Here is a 22,073-nt window from a genome sequence, read left to right as displayed (position 1 = left end):
AGGTGCCTTTTAAAACACCTAACTAGCAGTCACTCATTCTAATACCACTGTCCTTTTCATGATCTATTAAATACAGTTTAATGCCCTTTGTAAAGTACTTTGAATCGTTTTTCAAAGGCAGCGTACAAATAAACTTGAGTAAACTTGCCATGGCCTGCCTTTGTGGCGCAAAGCCTTTAAACACTAGCCTTCTGAGTCCCTGAGTTGCCAAACATTAGCACTGCATACAAAGACCCGGCCTTCAAATTAATTTCAACGATGTTGTGGAGAAAAGGAAAAAAAAAACCAAACCACATGGTGAACTTGGATCCACTTTGCCCACAACGCGTTGTGACGACGTCTTGCAACACACTGCGTTGGCCAATCAAATACCTTCAAGCCCACATTCCTGCTAGGTTACTCTGCAGTGTGAATTGTATACTTCCTCTGTTATAACTCCCCAGAGTTGTTAAATCCTCTCTCTTACTATAAACCATTATAATAAACCATCTTTTGGCATCTGATGAACTCAAACGCGTGAGTCTATTACTCAAACCAGCCTTCCTGGGCCGGATTTAATCTTTTTACGGGTACCCGAAACAAAGCCGAACTTACGCAAACCCCTGCGATTCATAACATAGTGCTGTTTTCTTTATAAACGACTCTTGACACGGCAGCACAGCCAGTTACGAACTAACGTGCGTCCCGAACCTTTAGTAGTTTGTGTTTCCTCCCCTTTCAGCTTATGCAGTCAATAGACAGTGTCAGGTGCGATTTTATTTTGAAGTTACTTCAAAGTAAAAGCCCTCTTTGATTATTTGAATAATTTTGTCTGCCCCCCTTATGTGGAAACACTATGTAGAGTAGTAGTAGTAGAAAGGATGTTGATAATCAAATATTGAGGGTGCATTGTAGGGCTGTGTGTGTGTGTGTGTGTGTGTGTGTGTGTGTGTGTGTGTGTGTGTGTGTGTGTGTGTGTGTGTGTGTGTGTGTGTGTGTGTGTGTGTGTGTATACTACAAGCATCTTTTCCTCTCAGAAGGGAGTTAATCCCACCTGCAATAGAACTGAAGTTGTTTAGAACATGTTATACCAGTCACAGACACACACACACACACACACACACACACGTTGTAACACACACATGCCCCAAGCTCCAATATGTTATCTCTTCTGTCTGGACTCGAGCAGGTTCCCTGTTGGCCTAAGGGAGAAAGAGAGAGGTTCACCCTCTTTTTTCCACCCTTCTCCTCAGCTACCAACAACACCTGGCACTCCACCTGTCTCGCCGTCTACCTGTCTGTCTCCCCGTCTCTCTGTCTGTCCTCTGTAACCCCACCTCCACCTGCTCCCCTGCTTCAGCAGAGTGAATGCTGTGGTTTGCCCCCAGGCTCTCACTGTAATAATAATCACTGGATCGTTTTTCTCCCCTCCCTCTGTTCCTGTAGTTTCATGAGCCAGCAGTCCTGTTCCCTTTAGAACCAGGAGTCTATTTGTATGATAATCACAGGAACAGAGGAACGAGCCACATCTGCACTTTTAGCCCCCAAACCTTCCCCGCCCTGGTTGTACTCATACCGTCCCTGGTCGGTCCTGTCCTGCTTGGAGACAGCATCGGCTTGTCAGTGCTGGTCACAGCCGCTGATTCGGGACTTCTCCAACACAAAATCTGCTCAGCAGTGTGTGTGTGTGTTTTTTTTTTTTTTCTGTCCCAGTCTGGTGTGTGTGTTGGGCCTTGGCTCCACTCTGGAATACCAGAGGTGTTTGGTTAATGATGGTAAAAGGGTGCAGGCTGAGTTAGTGTTGGGTTACCAGGATGAGTAGCACCAGGGCAAACGGTGAACACACCTAAACCATCTGTGGTTGTCAGCGGAGTTTATATGATTGTTTTCACACGCACTGTCCACAGTGAAACAAAACCACCCTCGGATTGGAGTGAGATTGGTGAAACTAGGTTTTCTGTGACAGTTTGCTTGGATTCTTGCAGCAGAGGGCCCAACTAAAGTTTTAAAGTTCATAAAAGTTTAAGCGATTCCCTTCATTTTTGGGGATGTACTTCATCATAAGGTCATGGATTAAAATGTCTCCTCGATCTTTCTTCTTCTGATTCCATTTGGAACAATTAAAAACATCTTACAAAATTGTGCAAATCTTTCCTGCACAGCTTAACATCAAAAACAAAAAAAACAAAAACAGTAAATGCCGCACTAAAGCAACGGGACTGTTATCCTCAAGTGTAAGAATATATAGCATTAAAATAAAACAAAATAAAGACTGCAGACAGAGAACCCAACTACATAACCCTTGATAAAAAACAAAAGAATTCAAGAATTTTCCTCAGTTTTTGATCCTGTCAGTGAGACAAGTACTTTGTAGTAATTTTAAACTACATAACCTAAAAGCTCAGATTCCTTCCCTCATTTAATGAGCAAATTTAATCACCTTGTTTTGTCATAAACTCAAACTGCTTGATAGCTTGATAGTAAGGTTTCAGGACTGAAATCACTGTGTTGAACTTGTGTTGCCACTTGGCTTCCTTGTAGGTTACAGGCTATGATGAACCAACACCATTCAGCCGAGAGCTTTCCACATGCTGGCAGATGGGGTCTGTCCCATTCCTTTTGTATTAGATGAGCATCAGTGAATCATGCACAGCATTCACAGGTCAAAGAGGAAAACAAGGAGCTTAGCTTCTCAAACTCAGAATGAACTCCAGTAACACTGGGGCTGAAAATGCGCTGTGGTTGATTTTTAAGAAGAAAAAAAAAGAAAAGAAAAAAAAATTAAAAATAAAAGGCAGTAACGTCTTTAAGTCATAGCAGAGTGATGCAGTCTGCCGTGAGATCTGGTCCTGTCATGAAAAGGAACGAGGAAATATTTTTGTGAGTATATTTGTCAACCTTACATATTCACCCAGAGGAAAATATGTTAAACACTTGGTCTGCGATACTCCTGTCCGTGCTCTCTCCTTATCTTATCTTATCTACTATTCAAACAAATACTTTTCTACAGATATCTAGACTCTCACACATCCTTTGACTCCCCTCGAATACTAAATCCTATAAATGCCTCGCAGCCATGTACAAGCTGAAAGCGGCCTTTGCTGTGTACATTCAGTGTGTGTGTGTGTGTGTGTGTTTGTAATGAAGCCATTCTGGCGAGGCATTCCGGGGCAGGATGGAGCAGTCTGACGCAGTCTGACCCACAATCTGTGGCTATTCCATGTAAGCTGTAAGGCCAAATATGTTCCCAAAGTTAATGACGCTCCCACACACCCACATACCCCATCTGCTGCAGAGAGCTCTTCCACCTACACTGAAAAAAAATCTCCATCTTAGTCATTTTACTCATATTTGCTCAATTAAAAAAAAAAAGAGTGGAAAAATGATAGCCAGAGCTGTGAGATCATTTTAACCTGTTTCCAATACAAATCAACGAGATTTTTCCTTGAGCAAGTCGTGACATTTTTATTTATCTTTTTATTAAGCATTCGGCCTTAAAGGCAGGTCTCAACGGCATTTCAAAAGCGTAATTTTGCAGTGAAATCATTGAATTGAAGTGAAGTGAAGTTACAGCTGCTCAATTTTCTTGCGTCAAGTGCGACTTTAGTGACCTCGACACATGAATTTGTGCAAAGTTCACCAAACAGCGCCACTAGCGAGTCGTCTCTCGACAACCGTGTGATTTTCTCAAAGTCTGACAGCCAAGAATCTGTGTGTTACGTTTGATCCTGCTCTTTCTTGACAACGCTGACCCTTTGACAGAACAGAAAGTCCAAAACAGAGAAAGCTATTGTAACCTGCATGATCAGTATCATCATCAGAGTATAAACTCTTCCACAAGAGAGGAAAAGTCAGCTGACAACTGAAGGTCACTTCTAGAAAAATTTGTCTTGGGGACAATCTTTGGGATAAACTCACTGCACAGGCAGATTTGGTTTCAACACAGCCACGGCTTTAAAACTCAGTAATAGGCAATATTAGTGGACAAGATGGAGATTTCTTTTTTTTTTGCAGCGTACCACACCGTTTGCCGCCCACATCCATGTGGGAGGAGGGTCTTGATTTACATGGAGAGGAAACGAGAGAGAACCGATGGGGGAAAACTGAATAAGAGGTTTGTTTATGAGCAGAGAGAAACGGACAGAGTCCTAAGAGAAACGATGTAACGGTTGCCATGGCAGCTCTATCAGCAGACCATCTTCCCCCCTCCTTTTGGGCTTTTAACAAGCACACCTGCCTCGCCCTATGAAACACACACACAGTCAGACACTCACAACCACTAATGAGGGTGGGGCTTTCACTCAGGTAAAAAAGGGTTTTTCTCCCACACATTCTCTTTTTTTATGTCGAACACTGCGGCTGGAGGATCCACAGTTCTTCTCTCGTGATCTTTGCGCTCACTGTTTTGTCGTATTATTTGTTTAAGGTTGTTTGTGTTTTCCTGTTTACTGTCGAGACTCTTTGCTTTATCGCTCAAATGAAAGCAGTGAGGTGTAGCAATAACCCACAGAGAGAAGAAAGCGTGGAGAAAAAGGACGACTCGATGGCAAAGTTTATGAGCCTCAGCCGGCTGAACTAGCTGCCGAGCCAGCAGCTTTTTGAGAGAAACAAAGAGGTCAGGCTCGGTCCAGTGTCTCTGGTCCAGTCTGCGATCTGAACCCGGCTATCAGGGGGAAACAGTAGATGGTGAAAGTGGAGCAAAGGAGCGGAGCATGTTGGACGTTATTTCATCTGAAGTGAGTGACTCAGCGCAGGGTAAGTTTAACCCTCCTTACCTCCCCAGACTGTCATTTCTCGTGAGGTTGGGCACAGGTGGGGAGTCGCGGAGTCAGCAGGTTCACGTGGGCTGCAGCTTTAAAGTAACTGAATAATGTCGATTATCCACATTTCACTATTTGAGCTGCAGGAAAAGCTCGGGGACAGAAGTCTGCATGCCAGACCTTTCATGTCATGGACTCTTGACACAGGCTACAAAACAACATATTGCTAAGATTTTGTCCCATGAGCTCCAAATGGTGTCGTTCACGTGGGAAAATGACTCTTTAATTTTTGATTTCATCCCTTTAATTCACAGTTTTCCCATTTTAATTCCCCCTCAGTAACTTTAAGGTTGGAAAAATCCTCTTAGCCCACACTGTCTGACAGTATCATAAAATATTTTGGATCACCTTATTCGAACTCTTCATTTTAGCTGCATGATGTTTTCACTGAATGGAATGTTTAAAACTAAGACTCAACTTTTACACATTTCCCCAGAATTCAGCCTGACATATTTGGTATCTTTAGAAAGTTTGTGATCTCCACAAGAGTTTATATTAAAGTTCTGTGAGTTTTAATGATTTTTGAAGTCAAAAAGGTTAATATTGAGCTTAATAACTTTTTTTTTTCTTATACTGTTAGCATTCAGTGTATTGGTCTGTTGCTTCCATACTTAATAAATGATGCAATTTAATGATATTGGAGAGATTTTTTTTTACATCAACAGCTATACTTTTATTTAATGCACATTTTTTCACTTTGAGACTAAAGATTAAGTTCAGATGGAGAAGCAGCTGAGAGCATCTGTAGAAAAACAGCAACTTGGGGAAAAAAAAGCGGCTCAACGTTTAGAGAGGAAACTATTGAAAACATTTTATTTCCTTAAAGTGGATCATCATCTGGAGACACTTTTAAAGAAGGTTTCCAACCAGATGAGCATGAGAAAGGACGCCAGAAGTTTTCCTTGAAGTTGTAGCTGCACCCCAACCAAACTGGTACATTTATAGGCCCCCAGGGATCCCCTGAACCCCTTTTGTAGACCACAGGTTGAGAGGGAGTTACCGCCTTTCTGTCACTCTAGCATTGAGGCGACAATAGGTTGGTTTGTATGCGGTGTGTGTTTAAGCAGCGTGTCTGCGCACACATGAGAAATTCCACGTTTGCCCCAGTAATATTTTAAATTTCGCCGCTTGCTGCACAGGTGGATGCAGCATGGAGGAGACGTGCGCCTGTGCTCAGCGATTCGTGTCACTTTTGAAGACTTTGGTGTGTTTTTACCATAGATCCGGGTCAGTCGGTTGAATCTAAGGGAGGAGCGTGTTTATACATCAAACAGAGAGCGAGCGAGAAGACCGACAAGTCAAAGGGAAATCTGTGTGAAAGAGGGGCAGCCAGAGGGATCTAAATGCTTTGATAAATACTCTGAGTGCAGATAGCAAATGTTTTCCCAAGACAGGAGACAATGGGACCAGACACGGGGGAAAGACAGAGACAGAGCCACACAGACAGAGAGACAGGGGAGACATTCCTGAGCGCGTTGTCCAGTCCAGTCCTGTCATTGCTCATCACTACAGGGACAGCTGTGTCATTTTCGAACCACACGGGTCCTGGGCTCCGGCCCGGAATGTGCCAGGTCCTGTCCCTTCACGGCCTTACACCCTCACACTGTGCCCATGTAGTCCTGACTATTGTTCCTTTTCCACAAAATTTAAAAAAAAAACAACAAAAAATAACCTTCATAACCAGGTTTTAGGTGTTTTTTGGCTGCAGCGATTAAGAAGCAGTAACACTGCTTCTTAAGCGTAGATGTCCAACATTTTCCTATATTTCTGTCACGGAAAATAAACAGTTCATCAAAAACATTACATTGCATCAGTTCAGTACAGGTAATGATATCATTGTGAATTTTTCTGAACCGTAAGGCAAAGAGAGGCTACAAGTACAGATGCTGATGGGAGAAATCAGAACGTTTCTCTGTGATACAGTAAAACTGGCACAACGACTCCCCAGAACCTGGGGAAACACCCGTTGTCGTGTCATATTCTTCTTCACACTCCCACTGCCGGTAGCCTTTTATGCATTTTTGCAATTTTGTGCCCATCTGAACACGTAGCATCGCGTTTTTAACACTAAACAGCATTTCTCTCTGTAATCTGTCATTTGAATGGTTGCATTTTGTTTACGTATACATGATATTGCCTACTGGAAGTTAAACGGTAAAATATGCCAATACGCGGAAAAGAAAAGTCATGTCATCCTAAGATGAACACCAGAAGATGGCTTTCACTGACAGTGTTAAACAGCTAGCACGGTGGAGAATGTTACTCATACATGAATATACTGTGTGAGTGCTATGGTTGAAATCAGTATCACGACATATGTTAACCAAACCCCCCTTTTTTTTTTTTTTCAATTGTATACAGTTTACTTGCAATCATTTATTTTAATAACACAGTTCTGTGAAATATCAACACAATATGATTATATCATCATTTGGACTTGATGTCGAACCTCAATACTTGATCGTTTCTGACCAAAGCATGTCCCCCGGGCAGAGGTTATCAAATCAGAAGCCCTCGTCACGTTTCTGGTCAGATCGCCAATCTTGTCTGCACACTGTTTGATCAGGTAGCTCCTGATCCATTTCGATATTTTGAACTCAAGGGGTTCGGCCTCTTTTGTTAAAGAAAAAATAAGACGGTATCAAAAAAGTATAGTTGCTGAAAATCATGACATGGTTTGAATTGTATCAGCATTTGTATTAAAACAAAAGAAAAATTCAAACCATGTCAAACCCTAATCAGCAAGACCAGTGAAAACTGTTCAACAGTCATGTTGTATTAGGGCCAAGTCCATGAGGGAAAACTTGTTTTTCATGTTATGGGTTCATGCACACAATATTTCCTGATAGGGATAAAGTTTTTTGCAAGTCTCTGATGGTGCTGATATGTTTGGGATGAAGTCACAACACTGGCTCCTCTGTCCTGATGTTGTGTCTGTACAATGTGTGCAGACTTCACCTGTCAGCTTGTCCACGGTGTCATCTGTGTGTGTCCCCCCAGCCCCGAGAGCTCCCTTCTCTGTCTGTCTGTCTGGACAGAGACAGAGATTTGGGGTTATATGATCCAGACCCAGTATGAGGACCAGTAGTCGCCCCTCAAACACAGGAAATCCCCTTACTTCTGCTTCACAGCTCTGTTGTGGCCACATGTCTGTGTGTATATTTCTGCGGCACGGAGCCTGTGTGCATGTGCCAGAGTCGGACGGGGCTTTTCTGGAGGGGGGTTGTAGTAATGCAGGGCTGACCGAGAGACTAACTGACCGCAGTCCCCGGGGACGCACACAAGAGAAGTTAAACAAACACAACCGCAGCCTCTTTCTCAGGACACGACCAGACACTCCTATTGGCCGACCGACGAGGCAGTCCTTTTTTCCATTGGTCCGCTTGCCTCCCCCACTCTACTCTTCTCTTTGAGGAAAGTTTGGAGGTTTGGCCTCTGACCTCTGAACCCTTCGGGAGAGCAGAAAGCTCTCTAAAGCGACCTGGCGAGAGGAGATGTTTCTCTGTGGAATGTCTTGATTTGGGTCACTCTTCCTCCTCCACTACTGTCTTCTTGACAGAGGATGAGAGTGGGACTCGCAAGTTACCTCACACAATTGTAACCGTACACTCCTGCTGATTTACAGGGCCAATTTTTTTATTTCTTTTATTTAATTCAATATTTATTTGGGTTTTTTTTGCTTTGAGCACCAGAAAAAAAAATCCCTTTCACTTTCATCGTATTGTTGTAGAGGCAGAAGTCCCTAAATCCCAAACTTATCTTCATCGAGGATTGGGTGGACTGGTGCATTAAGAGGAAGAGCAAAAAGTGCTTCACCTCTTTTCCTTATTGTGATGATCTATTAGATGCCGGCTGCGTTGGCCTGCGTTTGGCACCACTTCCTCCCGGGGGCAGCCCGCGGTTAATGTCTTCGTCTCCTGCGATTGGCCGTAAAGCGCTCGGTGGTTGTTAACTGGCGGGTTGCTTTGCCAGCGGGAGGCTGTGGGCCGGGCCACGCTGCTTGGCCTGATCTCTAATTAGCACTGGCTTGTCAGCTAGTCAGGGTGGATCTGTCTGGGAAATTGTAGCCTTGCACACGGACACACATACGCATAAACCATAGCTGGGAAACACACAGTAAAGCAACAGTGGGACGAGGATTGTCCTTGAGTTTCAGAGAGTGTGTCTATGATCATGTGGCTTTGACATGTGTTGCCATTCGATTCTTGATAGACTGAAGTGGCTTATTTAGGGCTCTGGGATTTTTTTTTGTGTGTTTCAGTGTGCTCTATTAGTGGCGCAGCTGCAGCAGTGAAGTGGTTAACAGTCCCAGGGGAGGTTCATGTTACCAGCAGCAGGGCAGGTCCTTCCCTCTTCTCCCCCCTAGTCTCTCTGTGTGTTAGTCCAGAGAGAGACCAACAGTGCCCGAGGGATGAAGCATCAGCGCAACCAGTGACAAAGGAGCTCGATCTAGGAAGACTGCCAGGGCGAGAGAGAGGGCAAGAGACATTGAGAAAAGCTCAGAGAGAGAGAGAGAGAGAGAGAGAGGCAGACAGAGAGGGAGTGGAAGGGATATTTGGCCGTGTGAACTCTCTCAGCGGCATGGAGTCATGAAGCTCTCTGTCCAGCTTAGCATTTTCCCGCAGCGCTCTGGTTCCCACGGCAACCCAGGCACCCTGACCAGGTAGATGCGTGTGTGCGTGTGTGTGTGTGTGTGTGTGTGTGTGCGCGCACACGTAAAGGAAGCTTTGTCCTTCTAGTAATGATGTTCTACTAATGTCTGTTCCTTCTTGGCTGTCCACATAACTTTACTTTCTTTGTGTGTATTTGTGTGTGTGTTTGTGTGTGTGCGTGCGCTTGCGTGCGTGTGCGTGCGTGCGTGTGGGTGTATGGATGAGTCGAGGCGGTTGCGGTCACTCTAAATCTCTCAGCACCTCTCAGCTTGTCTGCACCACGGAAGCTTTGAACTCTGAAACCCAGCGCCTCTGCTCTTGCTGCAGTTTGATTAATTCTGCTGGTGAATCCAGGAGGAAGAAATGTTTCCCCCTCTGTCTCCGTTTGTCAGGTTGCTAGCAAAGTTGCTCGAAAAGCAGCAGCTGTGTTTGTCTTGAAACCTGCCAAGCGCCAGCTGATTAGATTTTGGTGGTAATCTGAATCTGGGATTTCAGCCATTGAACATTCTTTGTTTTGGTTCAGTTTTTTTAAGCCATAATTATGATGTTGTGTTCATGTGCTGGTGGGAAACATTCAGGGCTTCCAAGTTGGCGACTGAGCAGCACCGCACCGACTTACTTTTTTGTCTGAAAGTCTAACGTGACAGATGAATGATGAATGGGAGCGGATATGTAGCACCGCGTACTCTTCTGAGAACAGAGTGAAATGTTTCTGCATCGTCAAGTATCAATACGCGGCCTCGTACTGATGAGTTGAATTCTTGGTCAGATGCTTAGACTCAGGCTGAGATTTTTCCTCATTTAAATGAGGAAACTGCTGATTTTAAACTGTATTTTGTTTAGGCAAAGTCCTTCTTGGGCTGCTTGTGTTACCAAAATATTTAGCACTGTCATTTCTAAAAATTTGGTTTAAGTCAGTATCAAATAAATCAGGTACCGTCTCGGCACTTCTAGCAAAAAAATTTCAAACAACATGCAGACCCACTGGTATTATGGTAATTAATGTGCTGTAACAGTTAGTTTATGAATTGATGAGTTGAAAATTAATCCGCAGTAATTTCGATATACATTCTCTGGTCGGGGCCTGTCAAATGTGTGGTTCTGTTACTTTCTTCCGTTTTATATCATTGTATCGCCGAATATCTTTTTGTGTTGGATTGTTGGTTGTCTTCAGCGAGTTGAAGATGTCATCCAGGTCTTTGAGAACATCCGATGGGCATTTTACGTACTAAACGGTTAATCGGTGAATCGGCAAAGAAATTAATCCAAATGAAAATCATCTTCAACTCTAGACCTGGTTGTTGTGATACAAAAAAGGAAGAGAAATGGTCAGTGTGTCAACTAAAGAGACAAGGAGGTGTGAGACTGTACTGCTCCTTTAAGTCCTGAGTGTTCATACAGTTTTGTGTGTGTGTGTCAACAGTGATTATTGTGCGTGCGTGTGTTTTGTCTTAAAAGAAAAAACTTTCTCAACAGGTTTTTATGTATCATCACTCTTAACTGATGGTCCCCTGATAACTATAAACATACAGAGACTCTGACAACACCAGCCCTGTGTGTGTGTGTGTGTGTGTGTGTGTGTGTGTGTCTGTTCGTCCGTCCGTCCGTCCGCGGGTGCAGCCAACCCTGCACTGGCCATCACCATCAGCCTCCCTCTGGCCCTTTCAGGGTGATGTTTGCCAACTGGCCGAGCTTCCTGTACCCCGCAGACTCCCAGTGGAAACACACAACACACACACACACACACACACACACACACACACACACACACAAGTATTTACATATATACTGCATTAACTCCCAGCATGTTTGCTCTGTTCAGATGGATCTGTTTGAACAACTCACAGACACATAACAAACACACCATGATGTCACCCCTCCATCGAGCCTTTGTTCATATGATAGACAACCCCATTCAGCCCCAGTGTGTGAAGTCAGTTTAGACGGAGAATAAAGGGAGAGAATCACCAGGCAGTCAGAGACGCCAGATTCATGTTTGTTTTTTATTATTTGCATTTTAATTTCCATATAACAGTTATTGAGAGATTAAGTTTTTCCTTTCTTTTCTTCTCTTCTCTTTTCTTTTCATACAAAGGCATACGTTTATCAGAAATACAACTTCATAGAGAAATCCATACTTGCTTGTAAAATGAAGCATACAGAATATATTTTTTTTAGTTTTAGACACAAACAGTATTCACCCATAGCCTGCAGGTGATAGATTCAAAGTACAGATGTGTACTCATCTATGCTTAACAGCAAATATGAAAAAGGCCACAAAAAAAAAAGACAGAAGGATCAACTTTTAAGTATTAGACTTTATTTGCAAAAATGAAAATCTCACTGCTTCTCCAAAAAGCATCTTAGTCTCTCAAGAGTTCAGTTGACTGAAGCAGAGCAGCACTGGGTTTTCATGATGTAAGAAATGTCACATGGCACAGCTGTGTTTTCAGGCTCCTTGGACTGTCTGCTGAGTGAATTTAGTGTCTCTACAAAGACGAATGAGACATGTTCCCGAAGAGCCAAGGGGACCCCCCCCCCATCTTCTCCACTTTGGAAGATTTATTGTTTAAAGTGTACTAAAGTGAGCCTCTCTGTCCTCTGTGTGTGTGTGTGTGTGTGTGTGTGTGTGTGTCTCCAGCTGGGATGACAGCAGCTCTGTGAGCAGCGGCATCAGCGACAACATTGACACCGATGACATCAACACCAGCTCCTCCATCTCCTCCTACGCCAACACGCCCGCAGCACAGCGCAAGGGCCTCAACGCACAGGTAAGGCCACGCGCACACACACACACACACACACACACACACACACACGAACAATGAAAAGTTTTCCGTGGCTGTGTGGACTCGTTAAGCTCACTAAAATAAATCTCATCAAATCTTTCCATGTCCCTACCCTGTTCTGTTAGAAAAGAGCGATGTGCAAAGCATTCGGGTGGTAATTTTTCTAAACATCAGGTGTGTGACAAAACTTTTCGTTGTGGTCCTTTTAATATTAGTGTTGGGGAAGCTAAGTCTTAATAGATTAAGTTAAAGATTGAAAAGGATTTGGATTCAATAAGCGGATTTGATACAGCGTTCAGATTTGAATGAAAATTCCATCAAAACCCCTGCGCCGGGGGGTTCGTGTCCGCCTGTGTTTGCAAACAGTGTATCAGCGCTGCACCACATTACTATCTGCTGGCAGTCACCAGACGCCCACAAGCAAAAAGCACAAGATTCCTCCAGCAAATAATCACTCAAACATGTTGCCTTGCAGACTTCAGTGACTTTATTTAGGGCTTGATTGAGCGGGGCTCTGTTTACAGTGTGCAGGGGAAGAGTTCATTACAACAGCACTGGTTGGATCTTAGCAGCTTTTTACGTCTAGATTTTTCTGACAGCTCTGAGATCAGGAGTTGTGATGCACAGCGATGTTTTTTATAAAAACCGCCGTAGCCCACGTCCCTAAACATCACATCCAAATGTAAAAAGCACAACAACGTTCATAGTTTTTTTTAAAAACACAAACAAAGCATTGTCTTTTTGTTGTTGTTGCTGTTGTTGCTGTTGTCAGTCGCCTAGCGACAGTGTTGTCTGGACACAACTCTCAAAAAATCACATCACAAAATTTGAATGAAAATTTTGCAGATGTTGCAGAAGTAGTCCAATTACATATAACACTGAAAACCTATATGTAGACGGTTGTAAACTGAAACAACAGCATTCTTCTTTCACATATCATATATCTACGTGCTCCCTCCACTTTGCACTCGTTTTCCTGAAGCCCGCTCTGTCCCAGCATTCCTCTGCTTTCAGGCAAGAATGTGGGACTGCGTCTGGGTGGCAGAGCTGTGAACTCAGAAAGCTAAAGCTGATGTTGACTCAGGCCTGAAATCATTAAACACTGATTAAGAGCCAGTGCGGTTCAGGAGGGCGATCGGTGAGACGATAATATTGTCAGCTGACTCGCTTGGGTACGGCACGCACGCCATATTGTGGCTGATGTGGGGCCAGTCATCATGTGACGTGCGTCCGTTACTGCTCCGGAGGTTGAGGTGCCGAAGGAAAAACAAAGAAGGGCACAAAGGAGCCTTTCTCTCAGTGCAGCAGCTCTGAACCGGTGCAGGTTAATAAAGTCTGCCTCATCTGTCCATCTGGTAATAAGACATGTTGGCTGGGCCGTGCTGCATTTTTGTAGTGTTGCCTGGACAACTGCAGAATCAACTTAAAGGCCGCCGTCATCCCTTAAACAGCTGCTGTTTACTGTGTCAGGTAAATGAAGGCTACGGTGATCTAGCTATGTTGTGCTTTTATTTAAAACAACAAAACCTTCACAAAAGAGTTAAAAGAAATTGCAAGTCCAGCAGTAAATTCCCTTCGGTGTGTTTTCTGTTCAGAACTAATCAGCTGTCGGGACCGCCACCATTTGTAAACTTTTTTTTTGATGTAAACTTATCCGAAGGTTCAAAATATTAAAGTCTCCGATTTCTGCCCTGGAAAGAGTATAAAGTATAAATAAGACAGTGTCAGGTGGTCCTTGTTGAAAGGGCCTGGTGAAAGGTCTCACAATGAGCAACGTAAAAGAAAAAAAAAAAAGACTTAACGCGACTTTGAAGGGAAAATATTTAAATGTCTTTCTTCTGACAAAGTCTCCATCATTTTATTGTTTCTCCATTTGGAGACCCTGAAGACTTGAATCTTGTAATTGGCTTATGGCGTCAAGTTCAAGTCTTTTTCTTAAAAACACCAGCTGCTCTGCAAAATTCTTATCTCACATTTCACTTAACTTGGAGAAATCTTTCTGCTCGGGCCCTAATGTGGTTAAAAAGCTTCCTGACAAACTGCTCAGGTGACGGCGGTGTGGATGCCGGTAGGATTACCCAGCATGATGGCTGTGGTCATAAACGTGCTTTTTAGAGCCACTTGGCAATGTCTCATAAAAGACGCTTTCTTCAGCAGTCGTAAATCTGACATAGTGTGGGTGTGTGTGTCTGTGTGTGTGTTCCCAGCCTGTGACGGATGCAGAGAAGCACTCGGCCTCCACAGCGTTGCACCAGGCCTGGTCAGGAGACGAGGTGAAGAGGCCAGACGGCGGGTCAGACAGCGGGGTCAGGATGGAGACAGGCTCCAAGTGGAGCCGCCGGAACCCCTCCGACATCTCCGATGAGTCCGACAAGGGCGGCTCGGGGAGGAAGACCCCCTCTGTGTCCCACACGGGCTCCTGGAGGAGAGGCATGAGCACTCAGGTGGGGGTGACGTCCCCCCGCACTAAAAGCACCAGTAGCACAGGCTCCACGGGCTCCATCGGCCTCAAGACCCACAGTTCAGGTAACACAGACGTCCTCCGCCAATAACTGATCCTAGCTGATACAGTTTCGTGTTCTGCTCCGTTCTTTGTCTCCACACTTCTTGAATGAACTTCCAGAAATTTATTAAACCACATTACGATGTAAATATGAATAGAGTCTTCTTGCATTTATCGATGGAGGTCCCAACGTTGCTTATTTAGTGGGCACACCGCCACAGCTTAAATTCTGAAAACCTCTTTGGGAAAAAGAGAGAAATTTTGAACAGGTCCAAGTGACGATTTTCATTTTTTTTTCACTTCATTTAAAGAATAAGGCTCCTTGTGATCTGAGTATGAAGTTACCCACGCACCCTGCTGGTGTCTCCTTCTGTGTTTCCTGCAGGTAAGACAGACGATGTGAAGGTGTCAGAAAAAGGACGTGTCTCTCCTCGTCCCAACGGCCTTCACCGCTCGCCCTCGGACGCAGGACGCAGCAGCGGCGATGAGGCGAAGAAACATTCGATCTCCTCCGGCCGCGCGCCTACAACAAACGCCCTCACGCACACTGTCTCAGACCCCCACGGCCAGACGCACACACTCACCTCGCGCACCCCGACCAGCACCTTCGGCTTCAAGAAGCAGGGCACTGGGATGGTAACCATGGTTACGGCCAGCGGCGCCACCATCACCAGTGGTTCAGCCACCCTGGGAAAGATGCCCAAATCTGGGGCGCGCTCACTGGCGGGAGGCCTAAAAGCCAGTGGGCAGGACGGAGGGTCGGCACTGGGTCACCATGACGACGGCTTCCTCCCCATGAGCGCCCGCTCCACGCTGCAGTACCGCAGCCTGCCGAGACCCAGCCGCTCGGGCGCCGCGGCCCGCAACGGAAACCGCTCTTCCACCAGCAGCATCGAGGCCGCCGTACTCTCTGTCACGTCTCACGGTAAAAACACAATGAGCATCGCCAAGGCCAACGGCTCGGGAGGGCTAATGGCCAATCAGACGGATCGGGAGAAGGGCGTCTCGGAGATTGACAACCTGAGGAGTGGATCCGTGATGCAGAGTGGAGGAGCAGCGACTGTTCCTCTGACAGGAAGACAGCAGGTTTCTTCGCCTACACTACGCAGGTGAGCGCACACACACACACACACACACACACACACACACACACACACACACACACACTCTAGCAGAGCATCATTTGTGTTGTCAGTTATCCTGCAGACATAGTTACGGCTAACTACGGGGCTCTCTTGTACGGGCTTGACTTTACCCACATGCAGTGCACGTACACACACACACACGCACACACACACACACACACGGGCACAGAAGTCCATTTTAAAAGACAGTAATCATGTAGTCACTGTAAATGATAAGCGGTGATGAGTAAGAAACACACGTGCGGGCTTGTTTCACACACGCACAATCACGCACGCACTCTCAGTGAGGTTAAATCAGGCCATTGTGAACGCAGGCCTTGAGCAGGGCCGATCAGCTGCCAAGCCTCAGCCTTGGCGGTGCGGTGGGGGGCGGGTGGGGGTGCAGGGTAATGGGAGCTGAGTCTTACCTCAGCGCTCTGCCCTCATTAATGTGAGGGAGCGATAACTCTTCAAAGAGGCTGTGCGCTGCCATTATCGCCCACCACAGCTCCAGTCATCGCAGCCTGCCATTTAACTCTAACCCAGGATTAGTAGACAACCAGGAGAGAGTTCCGTGTGTGTGTTTAGGCCTTGATTCAAATCAAGCACTGACTCTACCTTTTCTGACTAAAGGCCTGCTACTGTCTTTCTTTTTCCATGGAGAGCAAAGAATAATTCCGGTGGCAAACACACTCCGTTTTTTTCCACCGTTCAGCACTTTGATCCAGAGCAACCATGAATATTTACACGAAATTTGTTGTTAAATTTCCTGCTAATATTCAAAGTCCCCGGAGAATGAATCCTAACGATTTTGGCGACCCCTCCCTAAACTTTGTGACACTTTAAAATGTCCATACGGTGGCATTTATATGACACAAGACATATCATGCGGGAACTTAGAAGTCAACGCCATTGCTGAGTATTTCCACCTTGGAACTGCAGTGTACCAATGTCTCAAAAACACTGATTCAGACAGCCTGGGTTTCAACCTGCACGGCGGGGCAAAGGAAACCTGAAACCCCCAGCTCAGGTCGGACTTGTCAGTGCGAGAGAGCGAGACTTTCCATGAGCCCAACCACTGACGCTGTGTCAGCCGCTGCCACGTTCGCGCCAACAAACAACATCAACAAGTAAAAGATGCTAACCACACCTAAAATTCCGGCACGTCTGCTAGTCGCCGCTTTTTGCTCGCAACAGACTCCTCGTCTGAGTCTGGGTCTGACTGAGGCTCAAACACAACAACATCTCGCCGATGTTTTCTCGACGTTGACGCTTGACGCCTCGACGTGCGCTGCTCTTTCCCCGGCCAACCGAGCGCAAGCTGCGGGGCTGGGCGGGGCCCGAGGCCTGATCCAGAATTTGTCAATGAGGAAGTTTGTGTAGACGTGCTTCCAGTTTTATATTTTTAACTTTTTATGTGGGAAAACCATGTTGAACAAAATAATAATCACAGCAGAGTATATTTAAGTACTTTAAAACGTGTCCGGAGGGGAACTTTAAAGGTCACATTATAAAGACAGAACGTTTATAGAAATCCAAATGGCTCTCACATGAACATTATGCATCTTCTTCTGGCATAATGCTGCCTTTATTTATTGATGATATGGTGTGTTACAGTGTCAGAAGTTTGTGACATTGTAAATTTGTCCTGTTGGTCACAAACGGCAGATGACGTAGATTTATTCCTGCTCTTTTATGACTTAAACTCCGTTTCTCACCCCGTCCTCTCTTTTTCAACAGGCTGTTCGGTGGGAAGCCCAGTAAACAGGCTCCGGTCACCACAGCTGAAAACATGAAGAACTCCACTGTTATCTCCAACCCCCACGCTACCATGAACCATGTGGCCACGGTGCCGGAGTCCCCCGACGGAGGGCTGGGAGGCGGGGACAGCGAGACCAGCAGCCCCCTGTTTGGAGGCAGAGCGCTGGGATCAGGGACGGGCACGCTGGGCAGCGAGCAGGTGAGCGGGAGCACACATATGCGCCGTAGGCTGCCATGTGAGAGTAAATTGTACGATAAAGCTATAGCATACATAATGTGAAGTGATAGTAAGCTACCAGCATTTTTCAAAGAAAAAAGCTGTTTTTGTTTATTCTTGTGCTTTTAGACTCATAAATCTTCTGCTCTACCTTTCCTGTGAAACTCACTGAAGTAGCCCGGTTTATTTTTAGAACCGTCTCAAAGGAGCAACCACTTATTCATTTGTTACGCTTTTATTTTTAGCTGCACACATTCTCCAGCTGCCCCGCACCCATTACTTACCATGAAAAGAGGGGGGAGCTTTTTCTTTTTTTTTCCCTTTTTTTTTTTTTTGGTTGGGAGTTGCATTCGGGTTATTTATAACCAGGCTATGGCAATGCCGGTCTGTTGCTCAGGCCATTACTTTGGTCGGTCCAGACCCAAGCATCTCAACTACTGCTGGAGGGACTGCAGTGAAATTTTGTGCAGAAATTCATGGTGCCCAGAGGATGAATCCTGCCGACTTTGGTTATTTCATTTCAGCGCAGAGGTTGACATTTTGCTGGCTCAGAGTCTAAGATCTGAACAAATATTAAGTGGACTGCCCCTGAAATTTGGCACATACATTTAGGTCGCCCTCAGGAGGAATTGTAATAACTTCAGTGATTACGTTTCGTTACATGTCATTTTCATGTCACCCTCATGTGTATTTTTCTGTCCTCCTCCACAGAGCTGCCTCACTCATCACATACCGTATACTATAATAGACCACTGCTCTTTAGAGCTGCTGACTTTTTCACACGTCAGCTGTACAGTTTTGTGCTCAACTGTGACTCAACTCAACCCCCAAACCAGCAGGTTAAGTTTGGTTTGGAGATTAAAAAAGATTATGTGTCTCCGAGTCTAGAGATGATGAAGTAAGTACGTGTTAGGGATGCGGGAAGGTGTGTGTGTAGCGCTAATGACGAGGCTCTGGCGGGGACGCAAGGATGATTTTGCTCTTACCCGACTAGCGCTGCGAACTTGGTGACTTCTTGAACCACTAATGAGTGACTTTAGTTGAAGTGCAGATGGGCACTGTTGGCACTTGTTTGACTAACTGTAGGCCACACACTGAAGCAGAGCAGAAAAGTGTGAGCATGCCCAGTCATGAACTGTCCTGCATGTTCTCACAGGATTCATACGGCTTCATCAGAGTAGTTGTGAATCACAAAGTGGCACATGGGGCATTTTTTTTTTCTTCAAAGCAGCAGTTGTGTCTTTACAAACAGGAAGCAAGAGTTCAAAAGTACATATAGTCAGTTATTTTAAAACATACAGTCCATCAAACAAAAGTGAAAACTATAATGAAATTGATCAAGCCTGCAAATGATGACTGTTTTCATTACTGATTAATCTATCGATGTTTTTCTAGATTAATCATATGATCAGAAGTCAGAAAATAGTGAAAAATGCCTAATTTAATTTCACAGAGTCCAAGTTAATATCTGTACACTTTTTGTTTTGTTTGACCAACAGTTCAAAAACCGAAAGATATTAAATTTACAAGTACATAAAGCGGAAAACATCAGAAATGTCTCACCTTTGAGAGATTAGTAATTATTAAAGCGATTCAGTGATTTGTTTGAGCACTAGAATGGGTTTTGGCAGATTTTGAAAACAATAACATCCTCTCCACCCCTCCACAGGCCTCCAGTCCCGGCTCAGTCTACTCCTCCACCGGCCCCTCCAACAGCCTGACGTGGGGCACCACCTTCAGCAGTTCCTCCGCCCAGAGCAGGGAGGGCACGCTGGGCGGGCACGGCGGGACAGGCAGCGTGGGCTACCCCTCCGTCAGCAGCATGCACACCAGCAGCGAGTCCATCGACATGAGCCTGGGCAGCGCCGGAGGAGGCGGCGGCCATGGGACCCACAGGGAGGACACCCTGTCCGCACTGGGCCGCACCGGCAGCGTCAAAACTGGCATGTCTGAGAGGTGAGGACATGTCCCTTAAAAAAAAAAAGTTTGGTCATCTGTTCTCCAGTAGGGCATCTTGCCTTCATTAGTGTGGCATATGAGGTTCTTTCTAAGTAGTGTGATTCATGAATTGATGTGACTTTCCAAAAGTTGCGTGAACTAATTAACAGACTTGGGCACTTTTTGATGAACTTGCGATGACGCTCGTACTGGTCTGGACTTTGCCGTGTGAGTATATTTACTGGAAATATTCCACTTTAAGTACAAATCTGCCTTAGTCATACTTTACTTGCGTATTTCCTCGTACACTAATTAAAGCTCTGATCTGTAACCTTTGCTGAATTTTTACCGAAAGCCGCTGTGGCCGCAAGTTGTGATTGAAGGGTAAGAGAAAATGTTAAAACATCGTGTAACGATCGCACGAGTAAAGAAGAGTCATGAAGTCAGCGAACTACTTTAATAATGTGAGCTCCAGAGCAATATCTCCAGAGCTCGTCTCTTATCTAACATTAGCCACCTCCAGCTAATGGTAAAGTTCAGCTTCTCGTATATAAAGTACTGAATGCTCTATTTCTTCTTTCAGAAGTTACATAGTGATTTTTTTTTTTTTTTTAATACTTCCAATTCGTTGCGTTTCAGAGGTAATTATTGTCTAGTTGCTAGTTACCAATTTCCAGTTGTAGATTAAATAACCCAGCAGTTTCATAAAAGTAGTTAAAATTGGCTTCACGTCAACCTCATACAGTCCGTTCATGCATCAGTAATAATAATCCAGTAGTGCTGCATATGTATACTATAATGCTTTGACAGTGGTCATTCTGCAGAAGTACTTTCATTCTCAAGTACATTTCCCAGATTAAACTTGTGTAGTTTTATTTCATTGAAAAGTCTGAAAGCGTGACGTTTACCTGCAATGGAGTTTTGTTTTGTTTTTTTTTTTGATACTGATATTTTCACCGAAGTGAACCATCTAAACACCTCTTTCATCACTGACCACGTTAAAATCCCGCCCAGTTCTGACACGAAACTTTAGAGAGAGTCTTTCAGAATCCCACGGCGTCCTCGGTCTATCATACAGTAATTGTGGCCATTGTGGCGGATTCCATCCTGACAGGTTGCCTGTGTAATGTGACAAGAATGTCTCAGAGGAAGCTTAATAGCATCTGGAGTCGAAGCTTTGAGGCCATGACATCACCCTCCTCGCTGAGTTTTCTCGTTAACTTCACTGGTGAAGAATCTCGCAGTTTACTTCTGTTCTATTACCTTACTTCCTTCCTGTCTTCCATCTCCCCTCCGCTACCTCTATATTCAGCCGGCAGTGTCAGGGCTCCTGGTGAAACAGCTGTAGAGGCTCCTACTAATCTACCACCTGCTGCCACACACAAAGCATCACAGAGAACCACTGAGAAGTAGCTCTGTGTGGTAGCTTGTTGTATTTTGTGCTTTTTTTTTTGTGTTTAAGTGTGTTGCTCTGTGTGGTAGCTTGTGATTATTTTTAGGACCTCTAGCTCCTGTATGAATGGAAATCTGTGAGAGAGTGCAAATATGAGGTTGTCCTCAGTGCTTTTGTTTAGTGGTCCCCTCTAGTCTGTTTTGACTGTGACATACTGCCACCCTGTGGTTGAGTATATTATATCTGTGCAGATGTACCAACTAGAATGAGCATAGGCTGTTTTATTTCGGATTTCACACTGCAAAAATCTCAGTCTTATGGAATGTTTTGCTTTTTCTGAGCCCTAAAAGTCTCATTTCCAGTAAAAGAAATTAACATAATCAGCCAGTGCAATGAGACAAATGAATTTTCTATAATCCAATGTCATTTTTTTTTAATTCCAGTCTATCAATCTGTCTTAGTCTTCAGTTGTTTTGAGAGAGGAAAAAAAATGAGTTTTAGAACTGAATAAAATATAAAAATTAAATATCAAGATAGAGATTTTTTTGCAGTGTGTAGGATGAACTAGTGTTGATATGAAAAGTGTCTTTGAAGGTTAAAAATCGTATTAGGTAGTCCTTGAGAGATGCAGCCGAATGTTTCCGTGCCTCCTTCTCTTTCCTGCTCTGAAGTGTTTCTCTCCCACAGCGGGCCACATTGTGGTAGAAACACTCTGCCTAAGAAGGGACTCAGGTATTAACTTCACTCACTGCCGGACATGTTGCGCTCTTGCACACTGGTTCACCAAATTGCCTTCTGTCTTCCTTTTTTTCCCGCGCCTACATTCACTCTTCGAGGCTTGTTCTCACGCTTTAACAATGCTTTCTGAAGTGTTTGTTTGGCACTTGGCACGTGTTG

General features: G+C 44.7%; 1 protein-coding gene across 7 annotated transcripts in view; it reads left to right on the top strand.

Annotated features, from left to right (window-relative positions):
* The window catches only part of nav2a (neuron navigator 2a), a 232,745-nt gene that overhangs the window by 188,597 nt on the left and 22,075 nt on the right, over positions 1-22,073 (top strand). For 5 of the 7 annotated variants that reach the window (XM_040124570.1, XM_040124551.1, XM_040124561.1 and 2 more), the window contains 6 exons: positions 12,093-12,222; positions 14,448-14,766; positions 15,129-15,852; positions 17,608-17,827; positions 19,515-19,801; positions 21,864-21,908. In XM_040124570.1, the coding sequence (XP_039980504.1) occupies positions 12,093-12,222; positions 14,448-14,766; positions 15,129-15,852; positions 17,608-17,827; positions 19,515-19,801; positions 21,864-21,908 (1,725 nt within the window). Of the gene's footprint in view, positions 1-9,114; positions 9,463-12,092; positions 12,223-14,447; positions 14,767-15,128; positions 15,853-17,607; positions 17,828-19,514; positions 19,802-21,863; positions 21,909-22,073 lie in introns of those variants that run through there. The other 2 variants (XM_040124586.1, XM_040124541.1) reach the window with 2 other exon arrangements.

This window comes from Xiphias gladius, chromosome 1, assembly GCF_016859285.1.
Source record: "Xiphias gladius isolate SHS-SW01 ecotype Sanya breed wild chromosome 1, ASM1685928v1, whole genome shotgun sequence".
NCBI lineage: Eukaryota > Metazoa > Chordata > Actinopteri > Istiophoriformes > Xiphiidae > Xiphias > Xiphias gladius.
This window is presented reverse-complemented; position numbering and strand designations above follow the sequence as displayed.